The 15,698-nt window shown below is 35.6% G+C and overlaps 1 protein-coding gene across 1 annotated transcript; it reads right to left on the bottom strand.

Annotated features, from left to right (window-relative positions):
- Nucleotides 1–1,217: 1,217 nt before the first annotated feature.
- Nucleotides 1,218–14,392, bottom strand: LOC142356202 (uncharacterized; the record flags this gene model as incomplete). Its single annotated transcript, XM_075408154.1, has 5 exons — nucleotides 1,218–1,387; nucleotides 8,920–9,273; nucleotides 9,766–9,893; nucleotides 12,115–12,259; nucleotides 14,165–14,392. Coding segments are annotated over 5 exons (1,025 nt in total), but the record flags the coding sequence as incomplete, so codon positions are not given.
- Nucleotides 14,393–15,698: the final 1,306 nt, after the last annotated feature.

The raw sequence follows: 15,698 nt of genomic DNA, 5'->3' as shown, positions 1-15,698 counted from the left end.
AGATCAAACCAACAAGTTTTACCACAGTCAAAAAGTGATCAAACGACAAAATGATGCCCTTATTAACAAAAAACATCTTAGTAATCAAACTAAGTCATATATGGTCTTATAGGAATCTTGACATCTATACTAAGATCATAAGTAAATAAAAAGGCCACCTAAAAGAGAAAAAGCGAAATATATATACAATTCTGAAGCCATAAACTAATCGAAACAAAAATTAATCTACAATTGAATATAAAAAGTCACCATTCATATTGTTATCAGAGGTGAAAGGCAATAGTCTGTTTTTTTAGGCTCTGGCTTATCCGGAACCTTTGTGTCATTTTAGCTATCAGAGCCTCTATTTTTTCTTGGCTGCAAAGGAAAACTCGCCCAAAGTGCAAACAATTTTTCTTGCAATTTGAGATATTTAGAGGTATCACGAAAAAACCTGGACACATTCATCATTTTTCTTAAAAGTCATACTAAGATCATATATGATTACTTAAAAATCATACTAAGATCATATATGATATCTTAGTACTCATAGCAAAACATATGTTCTTATTCGACGTTTAACCGAACAGAATTGTGTTTGGTTTCTTTGTTTTAATGCAACGATCATTTATGATTTCTTAAAAATCATAGAAAATCATATATGAAAAAATGGAAGTTTTATTAAGATCACACTAAGATATAGTCTATGATTTGTATGGTATCATATATGATCTTAGTTTGATTACTAAGAAGTGTCGGCTCGGGTTAGTCTCATATTGTTTTGTTTTCAAATATCTTTTATGAGAAACTTCTATGCAGTTTATGGTTCTTTCGGCGTTTTGCTTAGATTTTTTACATGCTTAGATTTTTTACAGACTTGGCCACAAGTGTCTGGTCACAAGAATTGAAGCGAGCACAGTCACCCGAAACCTGACCATTGAATGTTCAAAAGTTTGAAATAAAACGCTCTAATCATTTCTTGCCACTCAATGACGACCACAAATTTATCGATTTACCTTTTGCGAATTGTAAACATTAAAATCGAATAAAAAATGACTGTCGTCAGCATAAAAGTGATAAATCACATCCATTTTGTCGATGGGACTTATTACAGGACAAATTATCCAATACTAATACACCCAACGCGACTTATGATCGGTATGGACATTGAAAAAATACAGAAATGAAAATTGATTCGGTGCTGATTTACTATGTTACAATGATAGGGGTGCTCTAACCTTACTATCTATAATTTGCTCACTGCGGTCAATCAGATTTCGTCCGTTTTGATACATTGCAATAATCAGAACATCAAAATGTTTGCTTGTTTTGTCTGTTTCCCACAGCAGACATACACTGTCATTGTTGTTCAGGATTATCTTTGGTTTTTCATCGAATGGCCTCATATCTGAAAAATATCTTTTTCGTTAATGAAAAATAGGGTCAAGTTGTGGTTACATTTACAAAAAGTGCAATTTTTTAGTTGTATATCTTTATAATTAAAGGTAATTTTTAGTGCTTCAAAATTTTTCAAACCGTAGAAGGTGCGTTATGTGAGCTTTGAATCCTATAAGAAACTGTGGTACAATAGTACATATTAGTCTGGGGGCTATTGATTTGGTGCAGCTAATCAAGTTCACTTTAAGTTAAATCAATTTAGTTCATTTTCATTTACCATTATTTCATTCATTCGTTCTTGTTCTGAAGATCAAATCTTATGTTTTCACACTCTTTTAATTTTGTCTACATCCTGTGTATGATATCTTTTGTCTGTTTATGTTGTCTCGTGATTTTAAGTTGCCGCAATTGGAATTGTAGTATTGTGAACAAATTGTTGATCAGTTTTAGTTAATCTTATTTTGGAATCATTCTGCTCATTTTCTGAATTCAATTTAGTTGTCTCTCTCTTAAACTAGATTCCGCTCCGCTAAAGTTTTAATTCAGAAAAGATACAAATTAAGCTTATTTCGGTAAGCGAAATAACCATTCGAAAAGAAGACGAACTTTCGCTCCGCCAAATCTACAATAATTCTGTATTCAGAATATAATCTCAACAAAATTAAGTGTCGATTCGCTCCGCGAATAAGCAAACAAATTGGAATACAAAGTTTGAATAAATCGGCACCACGAATCAACTCAATCTACAGATTGCTAATCTGTACGACATGGCGCACTCAGCTCGAGAATCTCGAAAAACACCATTGTCGATAGAACTATTTTGGGAACGTCCAACGTCGGACCCACCAATCAGATGGGAAAAATGGCGGATCCAGGTCAAACTTGCGATTCTCGCACGTGAGAATATCACATTGGACACGCTGTTACAACCGAAACCTACGACGGTTCGACTACCAGCGGAAAAAGTACGAATCAGCAATTGAAGATGCCACAATGGAAACGGAGAGAGACCGTCAGATACGAAACAGTCAATTGAAGTTGCAATGGGAGTTAAAATGTCAAAAGTTAACAGAAGCGGGAGTACTATGCGGGGAACGGCCATGGAATCTTTGCGACCAAAAATGTGTGTCTCTTCTATACCTAAGCATTGGTACAGAGGGAAGACGTTTGCTAACACAAAAATTTCCTCATGATAATATCTATGACCTGTCTACCCTCAAACTTTGGGAGATGATGGAGATAGCCTTTATCCGTCCACGAAATATCACACTCGATCGATATGTGTTCTTTTCTCGAAAGCAGAAAAAGGGTGAAACAATTCTACAGCATCTTGAAAGAATTGGCTGAAAATTGTGATTTTGAAAATTGTGAGGAGGTAATCATCAGGGACATCTTCATCACAAACATGTTGGATGATGATATTCAACGGGAACTTCTCCGCGATACAATTGACCCAGAAAGAGCACTCAGTTTTGCAGTCAAAATGGAAATGGGCCACCAGAACCAGCAGAGAAAATCATCCAATAACAGTGCAACTGCCAGTACAATAAACGCAATACAATCAATCAATCGATTTCGCGGCGCGAGTGTGCGTGGTAATCAATCAGGCAGAACAGTAGTGAACCTTGCATCAGTTGGTCAATGTCGTGGTTGTGGTCAGTCTTGGACACCAACGCATCGCCAGTTTTGCCCCGCTATGGGTAAGAAATGTAATCACTGTGGTTTGCTCAATCACTTCGCAAAGGTATGTCGAAGAAAACTTAACACTGCACGAAATACACAACAAAATAATCGTATTAATAATATAGAAACTGCTGAAATTTCGGATCAAAATTCAAGTCAGGAAAGTCAAAACGTTAATTATATAAATTATAACGAGCAAATTAATTCGGATTATGTTTCTTCAGACGACAATTACGTTGCGACAGTAGAAAATATTAATTCACCGCAAGCAGCACTGAAAAATATGATGATAACGATCGGAAATACAGAATTTGATCTGCTTCTCGATTCCTGCAGCGGTTGCACTATTATTAATATGTCGCTCGCTAAAGAAATTATGTATAACTGTCCGCAATCACAATGGTCAGAGAAAAAACCATTAGAATTAAAGTTTTTTTCTAATGACATTGTCAAAACTCTAGGCACTTTGAAAACGCCAGTTCGATGCAACGATTGGAAAATTCAGAAAGTAAAAGTTACGGTCGTAGCTGATGGTTTCCGACCAATTCTCGGACGAGATCTTTTGATCAATTAGGCATAATAATATCGCAGAAACCTTGCCCGAATTTAGAAGTCAATAACATAGATCAAACTTGTGCGATAAAAAAGTCGTTAGCAAAATAATTCCCAGATTTGATCTCTTGAATTGGAAAATCTAAACATCACACGGTTAACTCAAAATTTCACAAAAATTATCGAGTGACACATCAAAAAGGAAGAAAAGTGCCAATACATCTTCAACCGAAAGTAAAAATTGAACTTGAAAAACTGCTAAACGAAGGACATATAGAAAAACTGACCAATTGTTCTGATCAATTTTTTATCTCTCCAATAGTCATTACAGTGAAAAAGGATCAGTCAATCAAAATAGCACTAGATTCCAAAATTGTAAACAAAGTCATTCACAAAAACTAGTATGAAATGCCAAACATAGACTCGCTTATTCAAACAATTTCACAAACACTGTCAACGGCGCCGCAGGAGACTGCTTATTTTACAACTCTTGATTTGCAGTACGCTTATAGTCAACTTAAGTTACACAATGATACGGCCCGCCATTGTAACTTTAATATCGTTAGCGGAGATATGACTGGCACATATCGTTTTAAAATTGGATTTTACGGTCTTATGGATATGCCAGCTGTATTCCAAAATCTATTGATTGCACCCTTTCAGGTCTGGATAATACTTTCTGTTTCTTGGACGATATATTGATAGTGAGCAAAGGTGGAATAGAAAAACATCTGGATTTGGTACGAAAATGTCTAATAAAACTAGATCAAGAAAATCTCCGAAAAAATCTTGCAAAATGTCACTTCGCAAAAGAAAAAATTGAATGGCTTGGACATAATATTACACAATCAGGTGTAACTCCACTATCAAATAAAACGGATGCAATTGGAAAATTATCAGCACCTACCAATCTTAAAAAAACTTCGATCGTTTATGGGTTCAGTACACCATTTAAGAAAATTCATTTGTCACAACTATGCTACCCCCTCCGATCTCTGCTCATGAAAAATTCAAAATTTCTCTGGACAGACGAGCATGAAAAACAGTTGTCATTGATTAAAGAACGCATTGCGGAAACTACCGAAAACAAACATTTTAACCCCGAATTAGAAACACGAAGTAAATGCGATGCTTCACGTAAGGGTTTGGAATGTGCATTAGAACAACGAACAGCTAATGGTTGGCATACAGCAGCATTTGCGTCACGATTCTTGAATTCTGGTGAGGACAGATATAGCATAAATGAGCTCGAACTTTTGGGTGTTGTCTGGTCCGTGGAACACTTTAAATATTATTTATACGGCAAACCCTTTACTGTAATAACTGATCATAGGGCTCTTCTCTCAATCATGAGAGAGAACAGATCCAACAAATCTTTTAATAGTAGATTGACACGTTGGGTAGATCGATTATTACCATTTGATTTTTCAATTGATCATCTCCTTGGCTCAAAAATGGGATTAGTGGATTAAATCTCTTGCGACCCGCAACAAAAAGCCGTTAATATATCTGCATATGACGAGCAATTTATAGTAGCAAAATTGGATGTAATTAAACGCGGTGCGAAACGCTTCTTATTAAATGCAGAAAATTACGTCGATTTCGCAGCGCGAAATCCGCTTACAGAACGAGCCTCAAATAATCCAAATTCCTCTAACAAATTCTGCAGTGAATTCGCACCGCGAAATCCAGAATATTCTACAATTACGAATAATGATAACTCAATTAACGATTTAACACCAAATATCTTAGATTCCAATATCCAAATCCAGACAGCTAACATTCCTCACTCGCTTTTTGCCTTGAATCGTTCTACCAAACAGTCACTACCTGAATTAAACAATTTCCAACGAATCGCAAACAAATTCAATAAAGTCTACATGATGTCTCAATCAAATTCCGACGATGAAATATTGATGCAAGTCAAACAATCGACGCCCTCCAGAGTACGATTTGAAGACGAAGCAGGCCGTCATCAGCCCAAGCAGTACCCGCAACGCCAATCACACCTACCACTGATACGACAACAGTCACTTCGCCTTCAGTAGATGATCTCTATTTGGACTCCTTCAATTTCGCTCTCTGAAAGATCTTTTCCAGTTCCCTGATGGCTAGCCTTACAATTAAAGATGCGATTCTGAAAGAGATACGAGATTGCATCCTGACCGAAAAAGAGGACCGATGCAAGCAGATATCACCCTATATACATTCCTTCTGGAACGACCTATATGTTAAGAATGGATGTGTCTGCATTGATGACAGGATAGCCCATCCCCATGCAATCAAAGACGCATATGTGGACGTCATCCATGCAACTCATCCTGGAACATGGGGGATGACCGATATGGCAACTCACGCGTGGTGGCCATATATGCACAGGGACATAGATACAAAAACCGCAAATTGCAACCCCTGTGTCAAGATTGGTAAAAATTTAAAATCTATTATACCTGCTAATAAAGGGGCACCATTAAAGTTATGCAAAGTTCCAAATGAAGAAATTCAAATTGATTTTGAGGACCAATCTATAATGAAAAAAATCAAGAGATTTACTTTCTTGCATGTATTGATCGATTTTCAAAATTTCCAACAGCAGAAGTATTTGATAGAGCTAATGCAGATAATATTTTGAAATTTTTTCAAGAATATGTTTTGCTGCACGGTATACCCCGTACAATTAGATTGGATCAAGCTTGATGCCAAACGAGACAACAAGTTAAAACATTTTTTAGTCAAAATAACATACAGTTAATTGAAGCTCCAATACACGATCACAGAGCAATTGGTTTAGTTGAAAGGCTAATTCAAACAATCAAGAATCGATTAGCTTGCATTAAAACGGCGGCGCGAAATCAATTCAATGTGAAAGCATCAATAAAATCAATAATTTTCAGCTCCAAATATATCCTCAAAAGACTATTAATATATCACCAATTGAGGCACATTTTGGTAGAAAGGCGAATACTCCGTTAAGTATTATAACGACTAAACCAGATCCAAAAAATCTAACCTACAAAAATATTTTAAATAAATATTTAGATTTGAAGACGGTCCAATGGGAGGAACTCATTGCTGATGAAAATTGGAACAATGAAGGACGCAGCGACACAGAAATTGAGATGAACAAAGACAGACTGAGCAAAGATGCGACAAAAAGAAAAAACGAGGACCCGAACAAGGAATCAAGAGTGATTCCCCAGCAGACGTAGGACAATCAGTACCACGAACAGAAGCTTCATTAGAAGTAAAACTTGCGAAAAAGAGACCGCGCACAAAACGATCAAAGAAAAGTCTCGATGGCTTATACGACGTGTTAGCGCCTGGATCTTCGGTAGTAAAAACGAATACATTCACTTCAGCCATTAAAGAACCAGGAAAAAGAGACGTAACTATCAGAAATTCAGACTTAGAGTAGTCAAACCGAACTACAGGTCTACGCAAATCGACGACCAAAGATACCAACGGGAAAAAGAACCGGGGAAGTGATCAGCCATCACGCGAAAGAATCAAGGAAGAAGCTAGAGGGAGGAAAACGCATGAAGCACAGAAAATTAGCCGATGATGTCAGTACGGTTTCTTCAATACATTCTAATGTCACACTCGCTCTTCGGGTACGAATGCCCACTAAACCAAAAATATCATTATCAACAGCACCACCAAAACAACCAACCGAAATAAGAAGTGATTTCGCGGTGCCAATGGAGATGCCATCTACTTCAATTGTTATAGCGGAGCCACCTAGCAGATCAAAACGTAAAGCCGCTACAAAAGTCTCTGCAGCATTAATTCCTTCAAAACGAAAACGTTCAACACCCTCGGTTACCGAATCAGATGAGTCCGTCACATCAGTACAAACTTGTCCCCCTACAACATCCAGTCCTGGTGTAATTGGGAGAAACAAAAGAAGACAAATCATCAAGCAACAAGAAATCCAAAACAAATCGATAATCTCCGCCATAAAAACAGCCGCTGCCCGAACTCATCAAAGCGAAACTGACTTAACAGTCGGCCCATATTCACCAACACAATCGTATCCTACACAATTCTACGTCTCGCCCAATAATGAAGGACCAGAATCATCAATGACGGTCAGTGAGGCCGAAAGATATTATGAAAGTGATAGCGACTAAAACATTTAACCAAAACTGTTGACATTTAAAACAATTCTGATTCAAAACAATATAGTATTAATTATTTAACCAGTACATATGATTATTAATTTTCTGATAAATAACTTTGTCATTTATTTTTGTCAAGGGGGAAATGCGGTACAATAGTACATATTAGTCTGGGGGCTATTGATTTGGTGCAGCTAATCAAGTTCATTTTAAGTTAAATCAATTTAGTTCATTTTCATTTACTATTATTTCATTCATACTTTAGTTCTTGTTCTGAAGATCAAATCCTATGTTTTCACACTTTTAATTTTTTTACATCCTGTGTATGATATCTTTTGTCTGTTCATGTTGTCTCGTGATTTTAAGTTGTCGCAATTGGAAAGGTAGTATTGTGAACAAATTGTTGATCAGTTTTAGTTAATCTTATTTTGGAATCATTCTGCTCATTTTTTGAATTCAATTTAGTTGTCTCTCTCTTAAACTAGATTCCGCTCCGCTAAAGTCTTAATTCAGATAAGATACAAATTAAGCTTATTTCGGTAAGCGAATTAACCATTCGAAAAGAGAACGAACTTTCGCTCCGCCAAATCTACAATAATTCTGTATTCAGAATATAATCTCAACAAGCATCAAAATTAAGCGTCGATTCGCTCCACGAATAAGCCAACAAATTGGAATACTAAGTTTGATTAAATCGGCACCGCGAATCAACTCAATCTACAGATTGCTAATCTGTACGACAGAAACATTGTGAAAAGTCTTAGAAAAATCATTGCTTAAAAGTAGATTAGAATTTAAGTTATAATTGCATCCACGCTGCCCAAGCGTGAAGAGTTCCCCAGACCAGAATTTTGTATATCTAGACTAACCCAGTTGCAACATGCCTAAGTTCCAACCGCAGCAGATGCAAAGGCCCTATTGCAGGACTTTCGTGTGTTCGTGTCCGGACGTGGTAATGGTTAATAGAATTAATCATTAATGGACTTTTATCACAGTTAACAGGATTGACCGATGGTATTCTACAGGACCCTGATCCGCGAGTAATCTTACAAATAGCTATAATCAAGTAAATTGAAGTTTCGTTTCGCCAGGTCCTTGAGTTACAATTTAGGTACGCACTTTTCAAACAGGAAAACAATAACCCGGCACTGCTTAATTTTTTTGACCCCCCCCCCTCCTGAAAACTTACGGGTCATGACAAAGGTATCAGCTACTCCCACGCTTCGTAAATTGAAGTCGCTAACACTCTTCACGTTCACGCGATAGACAGCTCCAAATCTGGCCAGGGAAACATTAACTACATCCGAATCAGAAGGGAAAGGTATGGGAAAACTGGAAGGAGTTTCCCTCTGTACGACTTTGAAATCTTCAGTACTATCAACATTGTTTGAAACATTTGAGCTCGTAGCAGAAATGTCATCAATCTCGATTATTTCGAAGCCACTCCATTTTCCTCCATCGGGGGGTGTAACTGTGATTGTGAACGTTCGGCCATCTGAGTCAACATTCTCAGTAGCCACTATGCTCAAAGGTGTCTTGGGATCTACAGTAAAAGTGATTTGAGAAAGTTTTCATTGGTTTGGAAAAAATAGGAGAAACAGAGAAGACAGAGATTTTTCGGACTTTAAATTTTGTTCACGGTTGTACTTCCAATAAGTTGAAGGAGACGTGTATTGTATACGAACTCCCTAAAATTTTAATATTTCACGATTAGCATCGTCAGTCAAAAAAAGGTAGTAAAAGAAGTATTTTTCATAATTTTCTCGATTTTGCACTTGAAAGGTCATATATCGAGTGCTTGTATTTTTTGCTGAATCTAGCAAGATCTTGCGTAATACATGTTTTCTGTTCAACACTCTCCAAACTCTTGCAAAGATTCTCTCTATCTCTTAAATTGAAATCAATGCGCTCACTCACTGTTAGCTTAAGATATCCAGAAAAATTTTTGATTTTTTTTTCAGAAATTAGAGCACGAACGATTTTTAAGCGTTCATAGTTTTTCATTTGCCTTCTACGTGCATAGAACTGAACTCACAGGTTCCTTGAACGAGAGTTGCGGGTTCTGATCTGACCAATGCCTCTTCATCAGCCACAGTGAACACATAGAATAAATAGATTTCCCCAGGAATCAGGTCTCGGGCTATGTATCGCATCGCACTGCCGCTAAAAGTACGAGCAAAGCCATACTAAGTCATATGGTTCATAGTAACCACACAAGAACATAAATAATTTGTATGATTCCTTAGAAAACATGCAAGTACCATGCAAAAATGCGACTTTTCAAAATGCCCTCCATTATGGAAGAAGACACTTATAGCACGAAAAAAGCATGTCATCTCTGAGATATTTCAAGAAAATTAATTTGATGTAATCTTTTTTTTGTAATATATAATTTGTAAGGATTCCTAGTAGTCATGCAATGATTGTAAAACAATTCAAAAGCTTGCATTTTTTTTGGGAAAAATGGATTTTTAGTTTTATGAGCAAAGAGCCAAGACAATACAAGTAAAACTGAAAAAAAACAATGAATTTTTATTCTTTTTCAGCGATGCTGGGGGTAATCTGAAGATAGTTATTCAGTTGTGTATACCTTCAAGCAATATATTCCACGATATTCGGTTGTGTATTAGGGCTGATAATTGTTTTCTTTTAAAATTTTTCGGGCCATTGAGGTATGGCCAAATGCGCTTTATGTGCTGCTCATTGATAGTCAATTGGGGTTTCTTTCTGTGGGGTCTAAATCCGTGGGGATATTGTGGGTGGGTTTTTTCCCGACCTTAATTTAGGTGCGTTCCCTGTTTTTTTTTTCTGAAATCGGGTAATAACAGATTTTTTAATGTTTTCAGTGTCGTCCAGCAAAGGTAAAAGGTTATCAGTGCTAATAGTGTTAATAAATTTATAATCCTTAAAAGCGTTCTATAGCAGAACAACAGTGCCACTGAGGCCATTACACAGCTTAAATTCAGAAATCGTGGTCCAAACTTTCTGCCACAAAACAATTTTTCTCTCGGGCCTAAATAGAAAGCTTTTTACGTACTTTACCGGTGATAACAATTTTAAAACACTGATTTTCAGAACAATACAAAATAAACGTTTTATTAAATTTCATTTTGCATACATCAAGTGTGACTAGTTTAATCGGCACTGAAAAAACGTTATCAAGTCACGCATTACATTAATTTTGGCTGTTAAGAAGCACTTACATTTGTTTTTGCTTTATGAAGTTTTATGACTACCATTTTTCCATGAAAAAATGCAAAAAAGGTGACATGAGGCGCAGACTTCAGTTTTTTGTTGAATAACAATTTTTTGAAACGTCTGGCAGTTTTGATCTCTAATTCTTAGGTTGCAAAAAAAATTATTATGAAGTTCCATGACTACAACTTTTCCATAAGTACGGTATAACTGAAAAGAAACTTTTTCCAATTTTTTTCTTACTAATTTTTTGAAACAAAGTACTTGTGCTTCGTTTTAGGCGTGTTCATGATTTCTCTGAAAATTTGTTAATTTACAACTTTCATAATATGAAAGTTTTAGGATTACAACTTTTCATAGACGACATAATAGGAAGTTGTAATTTTACAACTTTATCAATTTTGACGTCAACCCGGGTTTTCTTTGCTTTCCAACTAGGATAATAAATGGTAGTATATTTGGTTTAATATATAGGATCATTTCTGAGTTCTTATATATCATACTAAGATCATACATCTTTCATCTCATGCAAGGAACATACACTATTTTTGAGCCTGAAGTATTGCACTTTACGAATGTTTCATTTATGAGTTAATTGGCATCATCTATGAATCATATATGAAAACTTTAAATTCATTCGTTTCTTTGATTTCATATATGAAGCATATATGATTTCATACTGTCCATACTCAATTTCTGATTACGACCTAATTTGAAATCAACAAAATAAAGTTGATTTTGTTGCTTTCATAGCAAGCAGTGCTCAGAAATTGACTATGGACAGTACGAAATCATATATAATCCATTAATGAAATCAAAGAAACTTCAACCCCGGAAATCATGGACAGCCAAAGGACCATTCACGCTGTATAAGTTGCTTCAACTGCAAAGCAGAGTCGAAGTGATCACCCTAACAATATCAATTTGGAGTCAGTGGGGTTGCGGACGTTTGGGGGAGCGGGTGTTTCGATAAGGGGTCTATTGAGTGTATTGATGTTGGAGAGGCTCGATGAAAAAGATAGAGGAGCATTTCTCGCTGAGGACTACACCACAAATAAAACAATCTCAATTTTTTCAAAAGGGAACAAGATGATGAGGAAACGTAACAACGACAGGCAATTAAGTTACAGAAATCAACATTCTTAACGAAAAATTCAAGAAAAAGTGGTTCTTGTTTAGTTATCTTTACCTTGGTTGAGAGACATTCGTTCCATCTGGGAATTGCATTGTGATATAGAACCCTCTAAGACTCCCGACTTGAGGAGGAAGCCATGAAATTTGCAGCATGTTTTCAAACACGTTGAATGATTCCAGGCTGATGACTGGGTTTGGACCTATGACAATAACTTCTCGTAAAAAACGAATAGTGTAAAACCACCATCAATTGCGCGTTTCAATATTTTTGAAGCACTTATATTCAAAATTGAATCATAATACGGAACCAAATATTGTTAAACTGCATGCTAGGATATAAACTTAGAGTAGCTGAATAATTGACACCATTATGCCGAACATAGTTCACTTCTGCCTTAAAACGATGAATTTAGGGTTTGTGTGCACAACGCATACATTTAGCTTAAAATTGGTTTTCAGCCTTTCTGTCCTAATTGCCTCAAGATTTTTTTAATAACCCAACCCAAAAATTCTCAAGAACCATCTTACTGACAACTGCCCATTAGTAATTCACAAAATGCATTTATCTATTATCCATTATTTGTTTTTCTTATAAATTTCATTAGACATTGCAAACTTCTCACAAGTATACATTTTTTTAATCCAAACTTAGTGGAGTGGAACTATTTGCTCAACTGGATTGTTTTTATTTTTGTTCAGTAAATTTTGGTCCATCGATATAATCATTATAGAGGGTTGTGGGTATCACTAGTAAACTTCACTATCACTAGTATCGCTATCACTAGAATATGTCAAGCGTAGAATATTGAAGTGAAAAGACATTTTTGAATTGTGTTCTCTTCGAAGAGTTATTTTTTATCATCTTGTAAACATTAGACATTTGACGCGATTTTGTTTACACCTGTTGTAAATTTTTCTCAAAAAACGCAAAAAATTGTTTAAGGTTGTTTTTTTTTTAAACTTTGCTCTTCTGCTTAGTCTTCTTGCTGTTGTAGCTAGGCCTGACTATAAACAAGTCATCTTCTTTAAGGTTAAAAAAGTTGATATAATTGATTTATTGGTTTTATGACTTCGGTACTGCAAGTTTAACCTTGTCAATTTTGGATTTTTCTTCATAATTGTTGTTCTTTGTTAAAGTTTTGTCACATTATCACAAATAATGTTATTAATTATTGTTATTAATTAATGTTATTAATTACCACAATTAATTAATGTTTCTACTGGCTTTGAAATTGGGCTGAGTTGGGAAAAATGAAAGTCTTCAGTCATTATGTTACGGCTTTGATGTCTTTGAGACCTTTTTGCAATTTTTCCTTGCATTTATGTTTTTGCCTCACTCAATCTTTGTCTTGTAGTCGCAGATTTATATTGATAAACGACAGGTTTTATTGGTTTTCCGTTGAGGTATTAGTAAATGTTTTAATTCAAAATGAAAAGCTTTAATTCCTGCGATTTGATACTTCAAATTTTTGTAAAAATTTTGTGATTTTTTGAGTTTTTTGTGAGTTTTTTTCTGATTTGCGTTTCGTTTGTGAGTTCTGGCACCTTTTTAAAAAATGACGAGTCTCATTGGCTTTGCAAATAAATTCAATTATCCTTCTATAAATGTTTTTGTGATTAGCTTATTGTTTAAATGGCTTTGACAGATTTTTCTTCTACTTTTTTGTATTTCTGATTTCTTTTTCATGTAGTTTTTTTCCTTCTGTAGATTTATTCTGATAAATGGTGTGAACCGTTCTCATTAACTCTTTTTGAGAGAACACGGATCCTAATTAATGCCGTCAGTTTATAGCTTTTTGTCTTAATTGATTTTGAATTGATTTGTCTTCTACAATCTCAAAGTAATTCTTCGTTTTGCAAACTTGTAACTTAGTTTCATCAATTGAAGTACCCATCTGTTTTCTTGTAAAACAATTTCTAACATCGGTATTGTTTGTTGTTCGAACTGGTGTGTTATGACTCTTGGAAACCACGCCTTTTCATAAAAAACTTTTTTAGTTGGCTATTTTTGTTTTTCATTTTGTTGAAAATTCAATTCACTTCTACACATTGCTAAACGATTTTGATTAATAAAGAAGTGCTTATTGAATAAAATGAAAACTTACGTTCGATGTGCTGTAATGTCTTTGGCGTTGATTTTGCTGGCCCTGTAGATCCATAAATTTCAACAAAATAGCTGGCTCCAGGAAGCAACCCCTGACTCGTAAACTGTTGAGCAAAAAATACCCCTGTGTCCGGATCGATGCATGTATTGAGACTTGTGAGGCAGCTCAAATCGGTAACAGCAGCAGAATCCTTAACTTCAGTTATGATTGTAACACCTTCGACAAAGTCTGCAATATCAAACAATATTTTCTCATGTGTAATCATCATAGCAAGTAATTCCCAGGTTTATACATGGACTTATAAAAAACAATATCTGACTAAAAAGTGGCATATCGAAACCATGCTTGACCCAAAATGCTTATAAAAGAAATTTGTTCAACCCATAAAAAAATTTTCCCCATCATAGGAAAGACCTCTGCTCGTCTTTAACTAGGAATTAGGTAGCTTGACAGTTCTTTTATGGTCACTACTGAGAGCACCGCACGCACGCTTTTATTATGTCAAAGTGAAGCCTGGCAGTCGCGACATCACTGTTTTGAGTCTAATGGAATGCACTTTAAAAGATGCGGGTATAATGAGCTTTTAGTGTGAAAAAATGAAATCGGCTTCATTTGCTCAATTAATTTTTCGGTCTTAACTCATGACGCTATTTTTATTTTATAATTATTACAAACACATTGTTTGAGGTTACATGCTGCCTTCTAGAGTCATGCCCATAGTACAGAATTTGTACGAACATCAAAAACCTCCTCTAAATGAATTAGGATTGCACCAGGGCAGTTTTGGGTCCAATATTTTCCACTTCAAATATGAACGCTATATCGGCAGTCAAACAAACATTGAGTGTATTTTATATGCTGTTGATGGAGTTGATAAAATAACCATCACTCACTCCTTGCTTTCGAAGGTAAATGAGAATGTACCCGTGAGACAAAACTTGACACTTCTTGCCATGACATAAAAAGGTCACATTCATTGTTTCAAAATTTGATGCATCTTGCCAAGATCTTGAACAACAATTTCTTGGAACCCCTTGCAAAGATCTCGAAACGATATTATCAAAATATACAAAAATGTCTCGCGCAACTTGCTCAGATCTTGATAATAATTGGCATATAAAATAAGCAGTTCCTGAAACCAGTGAAATCATAGCTGGCAGATTGTCAGAAAAAAATTGGATAGCTTTGTTGGTCTGCAGTCTCACGAAGATTATAAAAAACAGACCAAAAAAGTTTTTCTGTTCATTAAATGCAGAATTGTTACTTCAACTGTATAGTTTATTAGGTGCTGATAAATAATCTTCAATTGGAGTGACGTGCAATCACTTGATCTTATCTTCTTGAATTAAAGTAACGAAAATTCGGATGTTTATGCACCTGCTAAGCTAAGGGGTACAAACGGAAAAAATCCGAAAACTTTATTTTAGAGGGCGGAAGTTATTTTTGAGAGTGAGGTAAGTCACGTGTGCTCAAAACCTTAATCACGCGAATCAACAAAAAAGCTCACTCCACTAAGAGTGAAAACTGACGTCAC

Source organism: Convolutriloba macropyga, unplaced genomic scaffold (genome assembly GCF_964194025.1).
Source record: "Convolutriloba macropyga unplaced genomic scaffold, txConMacr16.3 SCAFFOLD_5163, whole genome shotgun sequence".
Lineage (NCBI taxonomy): Eukaryota > Metazoa > Xenacoelomorpha > Acoela > Convolutidae > Convolutriloba > Convolutriloba macropyga.
Note: the sequence above shows the minus strand (reverse complement) of the source record. Positions and strands in the feature narration are given on the sequence as shown.